The sequence below is a fragment of the Chanodichthys erythropterus genome, chromosome 17 (assembly GCF_024489055.1).
Source record: "Chanodichthys erythropterus isolate Z2021 chromosome 17, ASM2448905v1, whole genome shotgun sequence".
NCBI classification, from domain to species: domain Eukaryota; kingdom Metazoa; phylum Chordata; class Actinopteri; order Cypriniformes; family Xenocyprididae; genus Chanodichthys; species Chanodichthys erythropterus.
Genome location: NC_090237.1, coordinates 39,580,881 through 39,603,169, shown reverse-complemented (window position 1 = coordinate 39,603,169; position 22,289 = coordinate 39,580,881). Strand labels below are relative to the sequence as shown.

At 38.0% G+C, this 22,289-nt stretch overlaps 1 protein-coding gene and 1 long non-coding RNA gene across 3 annotated transcripts in view; one reads left to right on the top strand and one right to left on the bottom strand.

Moving 5' to 3' along the window:
* Nucleotides 1-2,592, bottom strand: part of LOC137005459 (tyrosine-protein kinase receptor UFO) — a 51,572-nt gene extending 48,980 nt beyond the window's left edge. For both annotated transcript variants that reach the window (XM_067366389.1, XM_067366390.1), the window contains exon 1: nucleotides 1,927-2,592. In XM_067366389.1, coding sequence (XP_067222490.1) covers nucleotides 1,927-2,086 — 160 coding nt within the window. In that variant the 5' untranslated portion in view covers nucleotides 2,087-2,592. The remainder of the gene's footprint in view (nucleotides 1-1,926) is intronic.
* Nucleotides 2,593-19,381: 16,789 nt separating this feature from the next.
* On the top strand, nucleotides 19,382-21,555 carry LOC137005479 (uncharacterized). Its single transcript, XR_010892251.1, has 3 exons — nucleotides 19,382-19,467; nucleotides 19,648-19,681; nucleotides 21,480-21,555. It is a non-coding gene; the product is annotated as an uncharacterized lncRNA (long non-coding RNA).
* The last annotated feature ends 734 nt before the right edge of the window (nucleotides 21,556-22,289 follow it).

The following is a 22,289-nucleotide window of genomic DNA, read 5'->3' as shown; positions in this document are numbered from 1 at the left end:
ATTCAGCAAGAAACTTTCCATGGAGAACTGACTCTGTAATGAAAAATGGCCTCTATATACAATACCATTCAAAAGTTTGGAAAATTACTATTTTTAATATTTTTGAAAGAAGTCTCTTATGCTTATCAAGCCTGCATTTACTTTTTTTTTTTTTTGGATTCATTGGATTCATTGATGAATAAATAGTCAAAAGAACAGCATTTATTCAAAATAGATTTTTTTTCTAACAATATAAATCTTTACTATCACTTTTTATCAATTTAACACATCCTTGTTGGAAAAAAGTGTTAATTTCTTCCAAAAAAAGAAAGAAAGAAAAAAATGCTGACCCCAAACTTTTGAACAGTAGTGTATATTGTTACAAATGATTTAATTTAAATAAATGCTGCTCTTTTTAAACTTTTTACTCATCAAAGAATAAAAAAATGCTAAAAATGCTAAAAAAAATCAGCTTTGCATCGCAGACATTAATTATATTTTAAAGTATATTATAATAGAAAACTGTCTATTTTAGTCCACAACATGTCTGTTAGGTTTAAGGCCAACCATGTTTTCTAATTTCCTGTCAAAGACAACAACTAACATGCAGGAAAAGCAGTCCCTCTCTATTATCAGCCCAGTCTAACACAAATCACTTTTTCTTTTCTTCTTGTATGTTTTCACTTGTCGGCCAATCTCAGTCTCCTCCCGTGGCTTTTTATTCATTCTTCATTCAATTCATCCCCTCATCCGTCCCTTTGCCCCAAACTCAATCCATCATTTCCCCTGTCTGATTCAGCTTGGCCCCCGAATCACATTCCGTCTGAAATCCCTCATCTGTCCCCACATCCCCACAATATTCCACACTGCATGTTTAGGCTGCCCGTCCTCAGACTCTGGAAGATTTGATGTGAGAGTCTGATAAGTGTCCAATCTGCCAGACTTACTGGGGAAACACGTCACGTCACGTCTCAGATTCTTGGCTCAATATGTCAGCACAAGTAAGGGCCACTCTTAGACAACTTTAAAACAACTGTAAGTTTGTGTCTGGTAAACACTTAAACCCATTATCTTGCGCAAGACAATGCTACAAACAACTTTTTCCAGAGGAAAATGTGAATGATGCTTGCCTTTGCAAAAGCTGCTGTCATGATGCAATGCAGTTGGATGTTCTGGCTGGTTGCTAAGGTCATGCAATGCTATTGTTGTTAAGAGTGTTGGTAGGGGGTGGTTTCTTACTAACTCAAGTCAAAAGAGCCCACCCTCAAGTCTATAAGACATTCTTGTCTGGAGATATACCTCAAGTCCCAACTTCAATAGGATTAAGCTTTGGGCTGTCAGGTGAAAACAGTCCCATTGTTTTGAAAATAATATTATTAATAAAATCACACAAACTTCTCAACTAGCCATGGAGCAAAACTGGTGAGACATAAACTGAGCAAAGTGCATGAATTAGTTGAGAGTTAACTACATGTTGTCAAGCATCGTTGGTTGTTTGTCACTGTCATCAATGAGATGCACTAGTCATATATGAGAAATGAATATACATAGGCTCGAAAAAGTTGTTGGACACTTTAGTCAATAACCTTTGGTCATTTTAGTGACTATAAAAAGTTTCCCTCAAGTTAAAAGTGAGGAGTAACCGCAGATGTAGACATGAAGTTTATCACATTAAGCGTCGCAATACTTTATATTTAACTCTAAATCTATTGCAATCATTTCAAACATAAGCACTGCGTTGCTTGCAAAGTGAAAATTGTATTTTCTAATGCATATGACATTAAGACATTTTTAAAGAGTAGCTAACTAAAGTGTCCGAGTACTTTTTTCAGACTCAACAACGATTATATTGATATTCAATCAGTGTGCATGCTCAGGAAACATTTGAACCTTCCAATGCATTGAATTTAAAAGGTTGTAAATCCAAAAATCTGGTAGATCTCGTACCTGACACATACTCCGCGGTCCCGAGGCGCAGCACTATCACGAGCAACAGAATGATAAGGTTCGACCCGGTCATTCTTTTGTCTGGTTTCGGGCCGCGGCGGTTCGGCGTCGGTGCCGTGAGGGAATCAGTGACGGTGGACTCAGACCGCATCATCATCATCGCATCGCTCCAGCGCTAACGCGAGCTCAGATTGCGCTTCAACTTTCCACAGATGAGCGCTTCTCTCGGATTCCTTAGTAAACTTCAAAAAGGTAAAGAAGGGAATACATAGAAAATCTCGAATCCTCAGGTTCAAAATAGCAGCTGTCAAGTTGTCCCCAAAATTGTCATCCGTTGAAATCTGTTTCCAAAAGCAGTTAATTCGTCCTTTCTTCTTTTTTAAGTTCAAAATGTTTTTAGTAATCCTGTACGTGAAGTAGGCTATTGAAGCGCGTGAAGCCGAAACCAAAGAGCACTCTAGAGTTTTCCAACCAGAGTTGTTATTTTTGGAATCACGACGCGTATTTTTGTCAGAATTTCCTTTTGCCTCCAAAACTCTCTCCCATCAGGACGCCGTATTCCCTCTTCAGACGAACTCACATTCCTCCACTCAACTTTTGTCCATTCTTTCTTTCTCCTCCCCTCCTCCATCTCGCCCTCCCTCTCGGTGCTCCAATACACAACAACCCCCTTCACCTAGACTTAACTAAGCCTTCAGACCAACTAAATATATTTAGAACATGTGTTTACTTTAAATCTTATTGCAATTGTCTAAGGATGAGTCGTTGTAATGGCTAAAGTTAAAAGTTTGTTGTGACAGCTTCAAAGAAAGATTGTCCAGAGTTCTTCATCCGTTACACTCATTGTATTGCTTATGATCTTTAATGTTACTTATGATTTCAAGTATTCATATAATCTTACTTAATTACTCACGTATAGTCAAGTATAATCACATATTTACTCCTTATTGTGCTCTTTTGTTATTTTGATCTTCATTGTGTTTCTTTCACCTGTTGAACTCTGTGACATTGAAGTTCTAAGTGAATTTTAGTGAATTGATCACACTTTATACTTTTTCTGCAATAATATTTTGTACGTATTCAAATAAAAGGGAATCTTTGAAAAATGTTAACTTTGTTTTTCAATTGTTCTGACGAAGGTGTAAACCCACACTTTTGGGGGCTGTTTTTACTGATAATGTCAATCGTCACGAGAAAATAAAATTACCCAATGCATATTTGGATAGCAACATTTCTTGAAATCCTCCAAAACAACGGAAAAGTTCACTTTGACCTTTTCTTATCTAATCAAACAAGACCTGGAAGGGTGATGTAAGTTCTTCCAATCTTAAGGTATAAAACCTGGCTCATTCTCTCAATTGGTACCTGCTATCCTATCATCTTGCGGTCTCGTGGCGCCACTTTCTTCTAGATTACTCATATACTCAGATTTCAGAATGTTATTGTCATAGATGTTCTATTTCTGATTTTTATTTTATCTTTTGGTTTTATTAAATATTTTCATTATCGATTGAAGCTTCGTGTGAGGCTAAATTTAATTGCAATGAATAAACAATTTTTCTTCAACGGCATCAACTGCCTGGATCTCATTTTCTCAAGTTTTTGCATCAAACTTGTTCAAGGTCTATTCGAGAAAATATTCCTAAAATTCATGAACCACTTTCATTGTACGCAATTTCTTGTATTTAATTTCATTGTAAATTGTATTAGGATTTTGGCACATTTTTGAAACTGAATTACAAAAGATGAAGCTCATCAAAGTTTTAAAGTTGAGCCATACTGATATTAATCTGTGAAAACATGTTTCACTTATTATCCAAGTGAGCATCTGTACCCAGATGAAGACATTTAAACATTAATCCCATTGAGTAAAAGACAAACACAGTACTTTGTGTGTATATATTCTCTTGTTTTCTAGTTTGTTATGTCGCTCTCATGGTTATGTCTGCGGGAGAGAGAGTACAGCGTGTTCATACAGGACTCAGGAGAGATAATAAATATGGGTGAAGTTTGTTTGGGTGACCGCAGGGAGAGTGTAAGATAGGTGGGATTCATGCACCCTTCATGAATAATTGATTCCTGCTTTTTCCCATGAAAACGCAAGGGATTGTTGCTGCGCTCTCGGGTTGCATTGGATGGGGAGTTCTCTGGCCCTTTAAGAGGAGGTTGAGGGGTCCGTGCAGTGTTCCCAGGGTCTTTAATGGAGACAGAACCCATCTGAGAAAGACCCCATTGTGTCCTTGCTTTTCAAAAGAAACCAAGGAATCAAGCTCTCTCTCTCTCTTTGACACACACAGGCACACACTCACACACAAATACACAGACAGAGAGGAGGAGATAAAGGAGGCAGAAAGTATCAAACATGGTCCTAAAAGATTGAGAAGAGAGAAAAAATGCAAAATACTGAGGAGATGAGGAGACTTTGTTTGGGTAGACAGAGAGGGCTAGTGTGGGTGGGTTAGGTTATATGAGAGAGAACTTCAGCACTGATTAAACTGCCTCACTAAACTTGTCAAACAGGTTAGACCCGGTCTACCTCAAATCACTTACGATGACAATCATGCCATTAGAAAATAGGTTACAGAGAAAACTGACCGCAAACAACTCAACTGTTGACTGGTCTTGAAATTCAGCTCTGGAATTTATTCTCATGAAAAACAGTTTGTATCCGCATAGTTTATATACTAGAGCTCAACTTTATGGATGGCCATTTGGGACAGTTGATGGTGTGCGTGTGTGTTTTGTGGATGCCAAACGAAAGAAAAACAAAACAACAACATAAAGTGTATTAGTAAGGTGTTGGGTCACCCCGTGCTGCCATGGTATTGATTCTGTAAGTCTCTGGATCTCCACTGGAGGGATTGAACACTGTTCTTCCAAAACATATTCCCTCTTTTATTCTTTTCATGGTGTTGTCTAAGATGAACATGATTTGCAGAACATGACCCTCTCCTCTAATGGGACAAGTGGACCCACACCATGTCAGCAATATGACCATCACAGCATAGCAGAGCCGCCGAATCCCATGGATTTTTTCTTTGATTTATCATCCGTCTGTTTATATGAAATGTGAAAATACTGGCATGTTGAAATCTGAATTGTAATCTGAGCAGCCACGGCTCAGGTATAAAATATTCAGCCAAAACATAAACCTCTACTGTTTGACCAAATTGACCAAAATCAATTTTTAAAGCAAGTACATAACCAGCCAGTGTTCAAAACTATCTCCTTATCTTAGCCCGATTCACAACGGTGAGCCTGTAATAATGTTTTATAATAAGAGCGACCTGGTGGATTTTCCGTTTGTCTTTGCGTCATTACGTTACGTCACTAATATACACTAAATACACATAGCATGCGTCTCAATCTGCCCCCTAGTTCAGTAGTCAGGCACTGATCAGGGAATCGGCCACATTCATTTACATGATATACTGATTCACGAACTAGGGAGCTGATTGAGACGCAGGGATAGTCACGCAATGCTGATGCCGTTAACATTAACTATTTGAGAACAAAGTATAACAGTAATAATAATTTGCACGGTTTGGCGTGATCCGAGTTAAGCGATCGTTAGATTTAATCATCATTAGCAGCATGATTTATTCCTCAATTTGTCAGTACAAAAGTGGCAGAAATGTTACTTGTTCAGCTGATATTTTCCAGTGAAAATTATTATATTGGTCATACTTTCAAGACGTAGAATCTGTGATTCTGAAGTACAGCATCCACACTGGTGTAGTGATTGACAGCAAACATTAGATTCATCCGCGCTGAGCCGTGCCGATGCACAACGCACGTAACAATAACTATTCCCCATATGACTGCAATCGCATGTTTCAAACAGAGATGGCGACAAAGAGGAAAAATGTCGGACTGCAGCTTTAAACTGAATCAGTGGCGCCTGCAGCTGTACGGCTGTACGCACTGTGCGTACCATGAGAGGGCGCTTATTAATACCGTTTTTATTTTTTACATAATTTTTAAATTGATTATTAAAATCTATCTGCGTAGCCTACACACGTACATGACATATTAAGAAAGCAAGAGAAAATGAGAATAAATAAAGGTGTGCGTTTGTGTGTTGTAAAGTCAAACGTGTGTATGTGCGTGCATGGGTGGGCGTGGGGGATATGGGTGAAAAGATATCTGATTGGCTAGTTTAGTTTCGTCGTTTTTTTCCACACATGAAAAATTATGTTACAGATAGTTAATTTTTAAAAACTGGCTCAAGATGAGTAAACACTCTCTAAAACAGCTAAATTCGACTGAAACATTTGCAAAAGTGCGTAAAACTAAATCTTTGAAGCTTTTCTCTAAATGATTCGGGAAAGGTTTATGGTTTCAAAGCATCAAGAGTGTTGAAAACAGCGCCATTTTGTGGCAGGTCAAATTTACAGCACCAATAAACTTGACTGCGCAGTTCCGTTGTTTTATCCATTAAGCACAAACAAAAGCTTGACGACGCTAAATGTTTTTATTTCAATAAAATAATTCACATATTAAAGTCTGGCAGTTGATGAAATAGATCAACAAAAACAATAATTATAATAATAATAATAGCCTAATGCATACTGAGTTGTTTGAGGCAAGTAAATTGTGCTGTTTTTTATTCTGACAGAACATATGATGATGTAATATAGACTACAGGCTTATTTATGTTCAAAATGTTTAGTAAATGGACTTGAACTTCCATATGGTCTGGGTTCAAACATTCTGACACGCAAAGTGAAGCATTCACGTGACTGGAAACAATGCGAGGATCGTTTCTCTGAAAACAAACAATAGCACATTTCGGGACAAAGCTGCTCAGAGACAACGTAAAAAACAAAACAAAACAAAAACTTAACTAAGCATTAAGCACATCAGAGTGCAGTTACATGCATAAGATTTTCTAAGTGGGGAACATTAAAGAGACAGTCGATCACTCGATTTGTAAAGCATAAGATCATTCCCACCAACTCACTGATTGATGAATAATGATTGATAAATGTGTTCAGAATTCTGCAACAAATATTTTTCGGATTTTTCTATTTTAATTCGTAAAGTGAGCAGAATATATTAAAAATGTCATGCATGTCTTCTACAGGCGTGTATGTTTACTAAAAGGTGGCAGCGGGTGCCTGAGTTTCTCCTCAGCTCTACAGCGCCACACAACCTTCCAATGTAAATCTGTGGTGAAAAAATGGAACTGCAGCACGCTGTAATTGAAAGCCATTGGGGCAGATTTCAGACTGGCCCGCTTATTTTCAGGTTACCTTTAGGTAAACCTCGCTCCAGACCAAGATGACATCAATCCGCTTCAGCTATGTGTATATTAGTCTGCATCAGGTCAGTAACTAGTTGACATGTCTGTTCTTCCTACCAAATTCCTACCAAATTAATGAGAGTATAAATCCCTTAGTTTAAACGTGCTCGTGGGAACGTGTTCGTTTCATGTTTGAGAACAGACATGACTTTCGTTTCCTCAGTGGAATTCCTCCACAACTTGTGATATTTAACAACAACAACAACAACATTCGGAGGCAATAAATACTACATTAAGGCAATTCTAAGATGTTTATGCACGTAAAGCCTGTCAATCAACATTAGAGCGCCACCCTCATGCTGAACAATGCAAGGACACGAGAAATCTGTCAAAAGTGTGTCTGCATGCGTTCAGCGATTAGAATTTATGTTTAGCATAAACTAAAGCTAAAACCCAGACTCTACCCTACCTAAATTTTTACAGTCAGGAGCCGATACTGAATTAGACCTGTATGCACACATGAAGTGTTTTCGTAAGGTAAGTAGCCTACCTACAATGTGCTTCACAACAACAGCCTTCATCTACTTATAGCTGGTCAGTCCTTTATCTCATGATCTCTGTCAACTCATAGACGTGGTTAAATTCAAACACTAAAGCTCACACTTTCACAAATGTGATTTATTGACTGAACACAAGAAAGAGATTGCAGTCCTGAGATTATGTGTTCTGTGTTCCTAAACACGACCGGTGCACCACCTTGTGGTTGCTAACAAAACTTCAAGTGAGGATTGAAAGCAATGTCAATGTTGATTACTGCTTAGGTTCCTTTTAAAGAACTTTACAAAGAGCACAAGGGTGGCACAGCAGAATTAGGATGTCTTGTTATTTGCTGAAACTTTCAGCCTTTTTCTTTGCAGCTCTAAGGTCTACCAGCAAATCACATCCCATATGTTCAATCCACCAATACATGTTATTCCATAGAAATAATTTCTTTGAAAACTTAATGTAATAATAATGCATAAGCTGGTCATAAACTGGGTGATGTCCTCGCCCGCAAAATTGTACATTATACCACTTATTCTTTGGCTACCCCCCAAATAAATAAATATATTTGCATGAAACATATTTAAGTTGAAATTATTTTATATTCCTTCCTGTAAAAAATATTTTAAAGTCTCTTCTAAGGAAAAACCAAACAAACATACAAAACAATCAGCCTTGCAACAAGGCATTAACATTAAAGTCCTCGGAGGTCATTTTGAATGCAATCAATAACACGATGGTGACAGCTGTGTTTGTATGAAAAAGAGAGAGAGTGAGCAGTGTTTAAGTTGTGATATGAGAGACATGAAAGTGGTTTCAGTTACCTGTCAAAGATGTTAAGAAACATCTGACTGCTGAATGCTGAAAATGAGCAATCAGAATCAAGTATAGACAGTTGCGTAATACTTACCTTGCTTTCCCAGGTGATTAAAAGTAAACTTCTATAATGTACTTAAAGTGCTCTATATTCGCGCATTAATTTTGAACTAAATGTACTAGAAATTCTTCTTAAGAAAAATATTATAGTGAAGATTTTTTGGCTGTGTTTAAGCTACTGTTGTACTGTAGGTATTGCCACCTTTCTAAAATCTTACCGATAGTTAGATGTAATAGCTATAATTTAATTGTTAAATAAAAGTTGTAATATGCTACTTGTACTAATCGTAAAATATCTGAGCAATGATGAGCTGAGGTAAAAACAGCCTTTGCCAACAAGGTTAGCTATTTGCACTCAGTGTAAATAAGCACTGCTTAATGTTATAGAAATCATAGCAAATACCGATATATTTGAAAAAGAAGTATTAACTTTGGGATAAGTGGAGATGGTTCTGAAGAGTGGATCCCAATGAAAAAGCCCTCTCTCTAATGTTTCTGGAGGGGCGAGGACTACAGTTGGGTCTGAATGCCCACTCTTAACCAGCTCATGTTTGCTGATGGATAAGATCAAGTCCCAGAAGTTTGTTATTATCTCTCATTTAAAATAAGAGGTGTTGTTAGACTGTAAGCCATACAGTAAAAGATTCAACTTTACCATATTCAAAAGTGTAATATAGTGACTGAAAACCATGAGTGCAAAACTAATATTTCAGATAATATAAATAAGAAATATTCAACGTTTAGCACAGCAAGAAAAAAATAAGATGGTATGAAATGTGATTGTAGTAGTTTTCAAACACAGTATCTAATGTCAAGGTTTAGAATCAGGCTTAGAGTCAGCAAAAGGATCTGCTTATAATATTCATCTGTATATATTCTATAGGCAGTGCCCGGAAGGTCACGATGGGTTTAAGATGACAACCTTTTATTACTCTTGTATGTTAGTTACATAACAGAATGTCATTAGGACAATGATTCTACTTTTTCCTTTTTCTCTCTCACATCTAAAACTAAAAAAACAATTTATATTATTGAGGGCAGGGGCTGAGGAACGTGTGCCCACTCTGCCTGAGATTATCAGCGAGCGCTGGAGCGCAGGACAGCTGCTGGAGAATAACAATCCCACGTCTGATAATCCAGTGAGCTCATGGCTTACCACCAACATCAGAGAGAAATAATGAATCCACAGTGATGACCTCACTCTCAGAGACTGTTTAACTGCTGTGCTGATAGAATCTTTTTCTCTGTTTACATGTAAATATGAGTACAATGGAGCTAAAGGCCCTAAACTAAAAAGCAAACTAAACTCTAACTTACCTGGGTAGCACTAGCCACTTATGCTGTATGGCTATCCAGCTCTGGAGCAGATTTTTTTTTTTTTTCTGGGTAAAAAGACTGCAAACTGACACACACACGCACAAGTGTCCACCTCGGTTTGTGTTCTGGGGGTGGAACAAGAGTACTGGCAACATCTGAGAAGAGCCGGTACACAAGAAAAAGTGAGGGTACACTACAGATTAAAGTATAGAAGTGCTGGTACTGGGTACTGGTGTGTACCTGCCCACTTTGAGCACTGCCTATAATGGTAATAAAGTTGATGAACATATGGCAAGAGATCTGAGACCATTTCTCCATACAGAATCTCTCCAGATCCTTCAGATTATGTGGTCCATGCTTGTGGAATCTTTTGTTCAGCTCATCCCACAGGTTTTTTAAGGGGGTTGGGTCAGGGGACTGCTATGTCCATGGCAAAACCTTCATTCTGTGGTCAGTGAACTCTTCTGTTGTTTATTTTGAGATGTGCAAGATCCACCCATGGCCCAGTTTAAGCTTCCTGACAGGGTCAGTCAGGTGTTGATTTAATATCTGCTGGTACTTGATAGTTTATGATAGCATGTATCCTAACAAGTTGTCCAGGGTCTTTTGAAGAAATTTAGCCCCAGACCATTAAAGATCCATCACCATAATTCAGTGTGGATGAGGACCTTTTCTACATGGCTTTTTTTCTGTCTATAGCCCTATTCGGATGGTAATTGTTTGTTATGGGAATGTAAGGTATTTTCAATATATACAGGAGCTAGTCTGTGATTTTATTGTCGTCCGAATCCAGAATGTCACTGTTTTTCTCCCACCACCTGCAAAAAAATCCCCAGCCAAATTAGTTACTGTTTTTTGACAAACACCAAGGTCGTGTGGTAATTTAATTGCCACCCAAATAAACATCTCTGAGTTTACAAGAAGAGATCAATTTGGTTCACTGTTTATACCCCTATTGTCCACTGCTGAGCACTGTACGATAACTGTTGTCTTACGGTCTTCTCTGGGCCGTAACCCTCCCAGTCCACGAAATACTCAAGGCAGCCACCATGGTGTTGGGAGTCCAGGATCTCCATCAGGGTGTAGATGGGTTCCTCGTCAATGACTAGTGGTACAGGGGGCTTGTCACTGGGACCAGGCTCTGGAGGGAACAGAAACAGGAGGTCTGGTGAGGTTTCAATAGGGAAACATGGAATATGGGGTGATTTCTGTATTGTGCAAGGAGCTTGAGTTCATATGTGACAGAGTTGACCTGTCTTATGACCTGGAATGGATCGATGTTCTGATTGGTAAGTGGAAGTGTTGCTTCGTTTAGCGTCCACATAACTCGTATGTCTGCGCACTGCCTGCTGAATATGGTGATGAGCTTCATCCCACAACCTCTCACTGGTTGATGGAAAGAATGTTTCACTTGACCAGGGGAATAATGGAGGCTGAAAACCAAGTATGCACTGAAATGGAGTGAGACCTGTTGTTGGTTGTCGGAGGGAGATCTGGGCATACTCAGCCCAGGCGAAGAACTGGTTCCAAGTGTACTGGAGGCTCTGGCAGAAGGTCCTCAGAAAGTGGCTGAGAAGTGTACTACTACTTCAAGACCCAAGATCCCTACTTCAAGACCCCAACCGTAGCTGTGGAGGGAGGTAAACAAGGTAGATGGAATCTATACGACCCTACATAACTCCATTCCCCTTGCATCAACCCTAAGGGCCATCCAAAGGGAAGATATGTCCCAGACAAGAGAAAGGTAGGCTGCAGTTTGCCAATAGCTCTTATAATCCATAATCTATCCCCACTGAGGGCACAGGGGAGCTTATGCTCTACTTAAATAACCCAGAACACTGGGAGAGAGCAGCCCAACCCTGACTTGAATAAAGGCACTTCTCCAATACCCACTATGTCTGGCATTCTACTCCAGCACTAACTATAAAGTGAAAGTGACGTAACGTGTAGCCAAGTTTGCTGGAATTTGTGCTCTGCATTTCACCCATCCAAGTGCACACACAGTAGTAAATATTGAACACACTCTCCAAGCAGTGGGCAGACATTTTTGCTGCGGCACCCAGGGAGTGATTGGGGGTTAGGTGCATACATCCCTATTTCAAGACCCAGCAGTAGTTGTGGAGGGAGGTTAACAAAGTACAGGAAATCTGTACTGCCCTATATAACTCCATTCACCCTGCATCCACCTTTAAGGGGGTGCTTACCAAGCAACCCATTCACAGGGAAGTGTAATTCTGTTTTAGACCCTAAAATAGGGGAGCATATAGCTCAAACTTGGAAAAAATATGCTTTCAGGATATCAGAGCAGAGCAAGAGAGAGGCCAGAGACAATCAACTTCTGCCCACAGCCTCTGACCAATTCCACTCTCATCTTTAGGGGCAAGTGGAGGCAGGATGTCCTCAGACATATGTACATCCTACAGCCTAATCTGAAAGCATCTTGCTGAAAATACACCAGCATGCAGAAGTGATCAAGCACTGTTTAGTGCACATTATAAGACTAGTGACAGAAAGAGTGTCACACCAATTTCTCTTTTTCAAAGTAGTACTCTGCAGAGTCTATGATGGCGAGCTTCTTCTGATCAGAGATTGGGTGGATTTTTGGTGTGTAGGGCCTCCCAGGCCTGTCTTTCCTGTGCATATGACTTGCTAAAAATCTGCAGGGTAATAAGCAGAGGAGGACTTAATTGCTAATATCTGCCTATACTCTGTCCCCCTACAAGTGCACGATCGAAGGTGCCATGTATTCCAGCCATTTCAGCTTTCCACCCAAAAAATTCAAGCACAAGGGGAGCTGCCTCACCACGACTCACAACAGTGAGCACATTCAACTCCCTCGAGAGCTGAATGTGCTCGCTCTATTGGCAAGGTGGGCCTTCAAAGAGGCTACACCAGCGGAGAGATAGCTCTTCAGTAGCTCTTCAACTGGGGCGACCTTGCATATCGCTATTACAAAATTCCTCTGTAACCTCAATACATCAACGTGGAGATCTAGAGGGAATAAGGCTCACAAATGTATATGCAGAACAGTGGAATAAGCAGCTTATTTTAATAACGCCTGCCTCAATTCTTTTTGCATCTAATTCCTCAGAATTACACATGCCACATTAACAATTAGGTCGGAAATAGACATAGAGTGGCTAGAGTGGCTGAACCAACGCAGAAGCAACAGAGCAGGCAGGAGCTGCAGAGACCCAAACTGCAAGCTACAAATGCTAGAGTCTCATCCCTCCAGAGAGAGAGAGTCAAGCAAGGGCGGAGCTTCTCACAGTGAATGCATCACAATGAATGCATTCAGCTCCCTTGAGAGCTGAACACACTACGTGCATACGCTCGATTCTTATATCGAGAGAGAATCGAGCATTAACAGAGCTTCCTACTGTGAATAAATTGCCATGAGCGCCTCCTATTACCTTGAGAACCGAACATGCTCTGTGCAAATGCTATATTCTCATCCCTCGGGAGAGAACAAAAGAAAGAACAGAACTTACTGTGAATGCAACACAATGAGCATACCCAGCTTTTTTCTTACATGTGCGTACAAACAAGCAGCTCCTGAAGAAAAAAAGCTGATAATGACGTGTATTACAGGCATCCTTTTATACTTACGGGTGCACCGCTTGTGTCGTCAGCCAATTAATTGGTATGGTTGTCACACGTGCTTCAGACACCGGTCACGCTGAGGGAGTTCGTCATAGTGTCATTTTCATCTAAATAACCTTTTTCCACTATTAAGAACCTTTTGTATAATGAAAAGGCTCCATTGATAATAAAGGTTCTTCAAAGAACCATCAATGCCAATAACAAATATTTATTTTCTAAGAGTGCAGGGATTCATACACATGTGAATGTGGTACACAGCATGTGGAAACATTATTGTTGGTATAAGCATACTGCGTTTATGTACTGTTTTATGATCAATATATGCCGAAATCCAACTAAATCACATGCTTTTTTACGTAAAGTGTACATTAAGAGATAGACCTTGTTGACATGTTATTTGTCAACCTCTAGCTCGATGGGATTTTCTCTTGGTTCTGATCATGATTGGCAGCTTATGGGTGCATGTGATGTTTATAACCACTGGTGTGTCTTCCCTTTCAGATGCAGTCGCTACAATCCCATAATGCCCTGCTCTGCATGCTGAGATTGGACGCTGCCTGCTGGAATGTTCTAAATGAGTGCGGATTATGTGTGTGTCTCTCTCTCAAATTGTGAGTAAAGCTGCAGCTTGAATGCTTTGTATCTCTGCTGCTTGGCTGGGCACAGGAATGAACGCAGCAGTGGTGCACAGAGGATTCCTCAGGAAATATGGTAAAGTTTACACTTTTTGATTTCCCTCTTCTTTTGAATCCCACCTGTGCCGGCTGAGTTGTTTTATTATTATTATTATTATTATTATTATTATTATTTTGTTCACTAATGTTTTAGCCACTTTGTGTGCCACTCATTATTCTATAAACCTATATAAATACTTTTTGACTAATGCCATTGATTTGTTTCTGTCTATGCAGTAATTTTTGGTAACACTTAAAGTCCTTATGTATAATGCATAATAAAAATATTTTTAATGCAGTAATTATGCCTTGTAATGCATCTTATAATGCATATGGTCTCATGAATAATTGTAACCACAGTTATAATACATTATAAAACGGATCTATTCATTGAACACACCTTTAGAAAGTATAATGCATTAAAACACGTGACAAACCAACAATTTCAGAATCTGCAAATATTATAATGCAGTTTAAATTTGGTTACAGTTATTTATAAAAAGATATAATGCATTGTAACATACATTTTGAATATCTTTATAATGCATAATACATAAGTGTTACCTGCATTTTTAATTTTATGTTGCACAGACATTTTTCTGGTACATTTATTTTGCTTTCATTCATGGTAGACTACTTATAACTCCTTTTAAAGGTTCTTGAATAGTCTGTGACTTGCATTTGATACAAAAATAAAGGATGTGTCCTTGTAGAAGATCATGACACGTTGATTGGAGATTAAAAGAGTTTTGTGTTTGTGTTTTACACTGTCAACATTCAGTCCAGAATATAGTACTACATTTAACATAAAATCTCTGCCTATGACACATCTCACAACTTTCATAAAATACATTGCAGAATACTCAAACAGAATTTATTAATTTTTTTTTGTTACCGATCAATATACTATAACGTTAATCTATCTGATGTTTAAATAATCTATAATCTGACAGTGAGCTATTTGTATGTGCTCTTCATCTATTGCTTTCAGGCTTTCACAGCATAAAGTGTGTCAGCTCCACCTGTCCACCTGTATGTCTGTATTTAGGTCAAATGATGATGATGAAATGATAATGATAAAATTCATAATGACTTAGTCTACAACAAAAAAAGGGGAAAAGATTATACTACAAAACAAAACATTTAAACTGTCCTGTCTGGTTTGAAATATTTTACTTTACAAAAATCAATAAGTTCGCATTGTTAGTAAACTGATACATTAACATCATTTTTAAATATTAGCCAATGATAACAATCATCACCCTTACATTTTTTATGGGTTATATGGAATATGAAATAGGGGACGATGTGGGAAAAACAATATGCATTTACTTTTAAATTGTAACATATTTAGATGTAAGTTTAGCATGTGCAGAATGATGATGCATCAGTGTTTGTTAATACTGTGTTATTAAGGGATTTTTTTTTTTTTTTTGCTAAATTAGTTGTCAGCACAAAATGCAAAATTCAAGTCATCACCTTTATTTTTATAGTGCTTTATTCAATACAGATTCAAAGCAGCTTTACAGTGATCAACAGGAAAGTAATGATTCAATGAGGCAAACATAGTTCAATTCGCCTGTAAAGCAGCTCTAAAAAGAAATGAGTGTCATTGTTTAGCTGAAGTCAGTTCAGTGTTGATTCTGTCCCATTGTAAAGATCATCAATTATGGAATAAGTTCAATTCGGCTATAAAACAGTTTATAAGCAAGACAGTGGCAAGAAACCAAAAAAAAAAAAAAAAAGAGAAAAAAATCTTGGGAGAAACCAGGCTCAGTCGCGGGGCCAATTCTCCTCTAGCAAACGAACGAACATGGTGTGATTATGATTCAGGCAAGTCAGAAGTCAGACTGTGGATTGGTATCATTCATAATATTTCATCTAGTTCCTTCTGTTTGAAGATCAGATTCATCACGCCAGTATGGAGACGAAGCTGGCCATCGGGGTCTGTGAAGAGGACTTGTCTGGTTCTTGTGGTCTTTGCTGTGGATCTGTGCTGATGGCTGGCATGTTGACGAGGCCTTCACAGGGGATTGTCTAGTAGACACGGTCTCTGCTGACATTCAGGGCTGTTGTGGTCATGTCTAGGTGCAGGTCCACCTCTAATGTGGATATGGACCAGATCCGACTGACTACGGTAACCTCGGGATAAGGATGAGACAGACAGACTAATATTAGCATAGATGCCATTCTTCTTACCATGTAACAAGTATATCGGATGTTGTTGGAAGTGTTCCTGGTTCTGGTTGACCTACTTTATGCAGCCTAACAATCCTTTAACGGACCTGAATTTATAGAAATGTGATAATGTGTTATGCCAGGTTAAAGAGATTTTTAGTCGAGATTTAAACTAACAGAGTGTGTCTGCTTCTTAACAATGCTGGGAAGATTGTTCCAGAGTTTTGGTGCCAAATAGGAAAAATATCTACTGCCTGCGGTTGATTTTGATATTCTAGGTATTACAAACTGGCAAGAATTTTGAGATTGCAATAGATGTGAAGTACTATGATGTGTTAAGAGCTTGCTCAAGTAGTTGGGAGCTGAACCATTTAGTGTTTTGTAATTAGAACGATTTTTAAAATGTATGAGACGTTTAATATGGAGCCAATGCAGTGTTGACAGAACTGGGCTAATATGGTCATACTTCCTAGTTCTAGTATGAACTCTAGTTGCTGTGTTTTGGACTAGCTGGTTGTTCAAAGAGGCCATCTTACTCCACTACTGGGCTAACATGATAATAACACCAGTAACAAATACATGCCACTCGGGTACTTCTGGGCAAAATCTGGTAGCCCGTCATACCCTTAGGGTCTAATTTCATCTTTTTACTTCAAAATAAAAACTATAATTTATACTCGACAAATCTAACAACACAAATTTGTCCACAAATCCATCATTAACAAATATACACAAAAAGCTTTGGTATATTTAACAAAAAGTCATGTCATATAGATCATTACTTTCCAGAGACACAAAATTAGATCAGTTAGCCTCAAAACTGTTTTGTCTGACTAAATCTCACAAATGTTGATAATCAGATGAAATTACAAAATTAAGAAGAGTGTAGCATATTTCATCAAATGTGTTGAGATGAGATTTCATGCCATCAATTGTCAAGAGAAAAGTGCATTTCTGTTTAACCCTGATATTTTCTCCTTTAAAAGTTGTAGTATGTTTGTAACATCATACATCATACAGCCTCAGTGCCATAGGTTAGGTATTTGAAAAAAGTACACATTCCTGTATGAGTACACTAGTACTGACTGTAAAAATCTGGTCTAATTATATTTGGTGGATAAATCTATTAATAGACATTTTTAACTTCATTCCTGTTACATTAAATGGCAAAACATTTTGAATGTACCAACCTGGGCTGGCACAAATTATGTGTGAAAGATAGGTATAATGGATTATTGATATTGTGTTTCATTGTTGTTGTTGTTGTTTTTTATTTATTTATGTGTGATTTATAAGGCACAGTTAAACGAGTGATACTAATGCATTGTTATCTGTTCGATTCACTGTTATCTATTAGCCTAAATCTGTTCATATGACAATAAAAACATACTGTGACTGGTGTTGAATTAATGGAGCGCTATAGGGTTATGCTTAAAGGAACACTCCACTTTTTTTGAAAATAGGCTAATTTTCCAACTCCCCTAGAGTTAAACAGTTGAGTTTTACCGTTTTCGAATCCATTCAGCCGATCTCCGGTTCTGGCGGTACCACTTTTAGCATAGCTTAGCATAGTTCATTGAATCTGATTAGACCGTTAGCATCACGCTCAAAAATGACCAAAGAGTTTTGATATTTTTCCTATTTAAAACTTGACTCTTCTGTAGTTAAATCGTGTACTAAGACCGGCGGAAAATGAAAAGTTGTGATTTTCTAGGCTGATATGGCTAGGAACTATACTCTCATTCAGACGTAATAATCAAGGAACTTTGCTGCCGTTTCATGGCTGCAGCAGTGCAATGATATTACGCAGCGCCCGTGAGCCCCTGCTTGCACAGGGAACGTGCCTTGCAACCATGGAGACGTTTGTGAGAGACGCTGCGTAATATCATTGCGCCTGCTGCAGCCATGGAACGGCAGCAAAGTTCCTTGATTATTACGCCAAAAGAGTAATCTCTGACCTGAGGCAGTGACGAATGCGGAAGCACAGAGGATAGAGCAAAACAAAACACCGGCCACGAATTAGGTGTAAAATTATAATTTTTAAAGAGAAATGTGGGAGGATTTCAACATAAGAGAAGATGAGCTCAAGTTTGTTGCCTAGCTCTATTTGTTTGCACTAAGCCTACACTACTCCTACATCCTGCGTCATACATCGCGTCAGGGGTTACTCATTTGACACAAGTCGATTTGCGTAGGCCCAGAAGCTAGATATTTTAGTTTAAAAAGTTTTAAATATGGATATTTTTCTTACAAAAACCCATTGCTTCACTCCAGAAGGCCTTTGGAATCATATAGATTACCATTATGATGGATGGATGTGCTTTTTTGGACTTCAAAATTGCCAATCAGTACCATTATAAAGCTTGGAAGAGCCAGGATATATATTTTAAATAAATTTGATTGTGTTGGTCTGAAAGAAGAAAGTCATATACACCTTGGATGGCTTGAGGGTAAGTAAATCATGGGGTAATTTTTTTTAAAAATTTTTTTTAATTTTTTTCATTTTTGGGTGAACTATTCCTAACTAATGAAGAACTAAAACACAGTCAATGAAAACCATGAAACTAAACGTGACCATGAAATAATAATGATTCAAATTTGGCATATTTATATTTTCAGTCATTTAAGAAGCTCTGTGACCCTACTGCTCACAGCCTGAAGAATCCAGTTGATTTATAGAAAGTATAATTTCTAGAAGGTTTGGCAGTACCCTTTTCAATAAGAACAATGAATATAATTTTCTTGAAATTTTCAGACACACAGATTCACTGTTTTCTGAGAATGGAGCAAAAACTGTGCACTTTCATGTATTCATGTCTCAGATTTACTCTCTGTTTTTCTCTAAGGGGGCTTCATGTTTAAGCAATGGAAGGAAAAGTATCTGGTGTTGACGGTGGAAGGAAATCTAATGGTGTGTCGAGATGCAGACTCGCCACCTGACCTGGTGGTGGTGCTGCAGAGTAACTGTGAGTCCATAGTGGAGGGTAAAGAAATCTTGGACTTGCCCCGTTTACCCCCTGGAGGACGCAGAGACAGCTGCTTTGCCCTCATCCTGCCCCAAGACAAGTTCCTCCTCCTGCTCTCTGATAGCCCTGAAGAGTGCAGGTGGGCTCACAGCCTGGGTCATGTAAAGCTTCTTCAATGATTATCATTTGTATAAGTATATATTTGTGCATTTGTGGATTGTGCATTACCTTAACTGATGGATATAGTAGTTAAGTTTCTGTTAAGAGAAATATTTAGCAAATGTGATGAGTGTGATACTAAAGTTTTTGTCTCCAACAGTCAATGGCTGAAGTTACTCAGGAAGGTGAAGGAGGTGAGTTATTATATTTCATTAACACCAAATATACTGTCGGGTCAGAAAGTCTGAGACCACACTGGAAAACCTTGTATACCTGGAAATCATTTTTGAAAATAAATACTGACTTTCTTGTAGTTTTGGGGGAATTAAACCTTTTACTCAAATTGTTATGCTGATATCATAATGTGTGATGTAAAAAATACTGTATTTAATTTAAAAAGAATGCAGATAGAAGCATTTTCTCTAGTGAGCTCATTATTTTGGAGCCCATTTAAGCAATAAACACACTGCAGTTCAAAGGGTTGAGGTCAGTAAGATTGGCTTATTTTCATTTTATTTCTGTCAGGACCACTGTCGTCAAATGTGATTGATAATGCATATTGGCAGTTTGTATTGGCGGTATTGTTCTGTTCTGGGCAAGAACTCCCTGTGCATCCATGCAGCCTAGCATGGATAAGAGCAGGGAGAGCAGCGATAACCCCCCTTAGGGTAAACAGAACAGAACCAACATAAATGTGCAGATATCATTAATGTCAGTAATTTAACGTACAGATATTTTTAAGATTCAGGGGAATCATAAGGCCAAATCCTGACTGACGTGAGGAGGAGCTGGGGATGGAGGAGGGTAATTTACTCCTGAGAAATGCGATAGCTGCTCATAATATGAGGAGCTTATATATGGATGCTGTGATAGACATCGTATTCCTATAGGTTAACGCGAGTCAGCTGATACTAGCTTGACTGACGTGACCTGCCAGAACTGACGCTAACGCTGGATTTTTTATTTATAAAAAAAATATTTTTATTTACTTTTTATTTATATTTATTTTAATTTATTTTAAAACAAAGATTATTCCTGTGATGAATTTTCAGTGTCACATGATGCCTCAAATCATTCTAATATGATGATTTGATGCTCAAGAAACATTTCTTATTAATATCGGTGTTGAAAACCATTGTGCTGCTTTATATTCCTATTTTTGTGGAAACTGTGATATACTTTTTATAAATATCTTTACCTGTCATTTTTGATCAATTTAATCTATCCTTACTGAATATAAATGACTATTTTAAATGATACAGTAATAATATTTAACAATATGTTTTTGCTGTATTTTTCATCAAATAAATGCAGCCTTGGTGAGCATGAGACTTTTTTCAAAAACATAAAAAAAAAATCTTACTGACCCCAAACTTTTCAATAGTAGTGTAAAAATTGTTTTATTGGTATCATCAGAACATAAAGAAAACAGTTCCCATAGTGTTCCTATCATTTTTATTTGGTATTTGACCAATGAAATCTTATTTCTTAATGTCTTAATGTTTGTTTATATATATTGTTTATATATATATATATGTGTGTGTGTGTGAGAGTGATTTTGGAGTATTTGGTCATTCCATTTTGCTTTAATTTAGTAAGATTGTACATGACTATACAAGTCTGCACACACACACACACACACACACACACACACACACACACACATATATATATATATATATATATATATATATTTATATTTTTTCTTCTTTTTTTTTTTTCAAGGCAACGAACATTGTATGCACTTCCCATAAATGCAGTTAAAATGCTTTTTATACAGGGCCGAACAGCAGGATTATTCTTGATGAATGTTACATAATATGTCATGTGGCAGTGCCTTCTCCAGATCCTATATCAATGATAAGTGTTGTAATCTCTCATGAGAGACAACCGAATACTTTGCCATCTTTAATCTTTGGATTAGAAAGATGTTTTCATGACCACTCTGCATACAGTATATTTGCACATCAGTGGCATCCTCTTTTTGCTCAGGGTGTGACTTCACCACTGGCCCTGAAGAGACAGCAGAGCATCACGCCCTGCATCACAGACCGGGAGCCGCTTCCAGACATCTCCAGTGACAAAGAGCCCACATCCCCGCACCTCAGCGACAAGGGCTTGAGCTCCCCGCGCATCCGCTCCAGAGAGAACTCCATCAGACACAGAGGTGCGGCCCACTTTTACTACATATTTCATCATTTTTACTTACATCATACTTACATTGACATTACATCATTTTTATTACATTTCACTGCATATTTTAATATTTATTAAAATATGCAGTGATATTACCATGCTATGGTAATATCATATTTTTTTGGCTTTTTTTTTTTTTAAACCATTCATACAAATATTCCTTCTGGAGCAGTGGTTCTCAAGCAGGAGAACTATTAGCATTCCCATTCAAGTAAAAGGCAGTTGCTCCCCCTGGAACTACAGTATGTGATATGAATTCTGCTATATTTACTCATGGAAACTAAGTTCTGGATGCAATTGTTTTGGAGCCAAACATCTCAAAAGCTAATGCCATGTGACACACTGCACCTGCAGGATGTGAAGGTGAAGACTGCCTGAAGGCATGTAAAATTACAACAGTCCCAAACCCTCCTTTAGCGGCCAAAAAAGTTTTATTTAGTCAGAATACATGTTTAATTTTGAATGATACATGTATTGAAAAAATACAGTCAAGTCAACAAAATAAATAGAAGGAGAAAGCAGTTACAGGCATCAAAGTTAATTTGAACAACTGTGGCTTTGTGGTTAGAAAATCAATCCACATGGCTGCTGAATTTGTATAAAGGG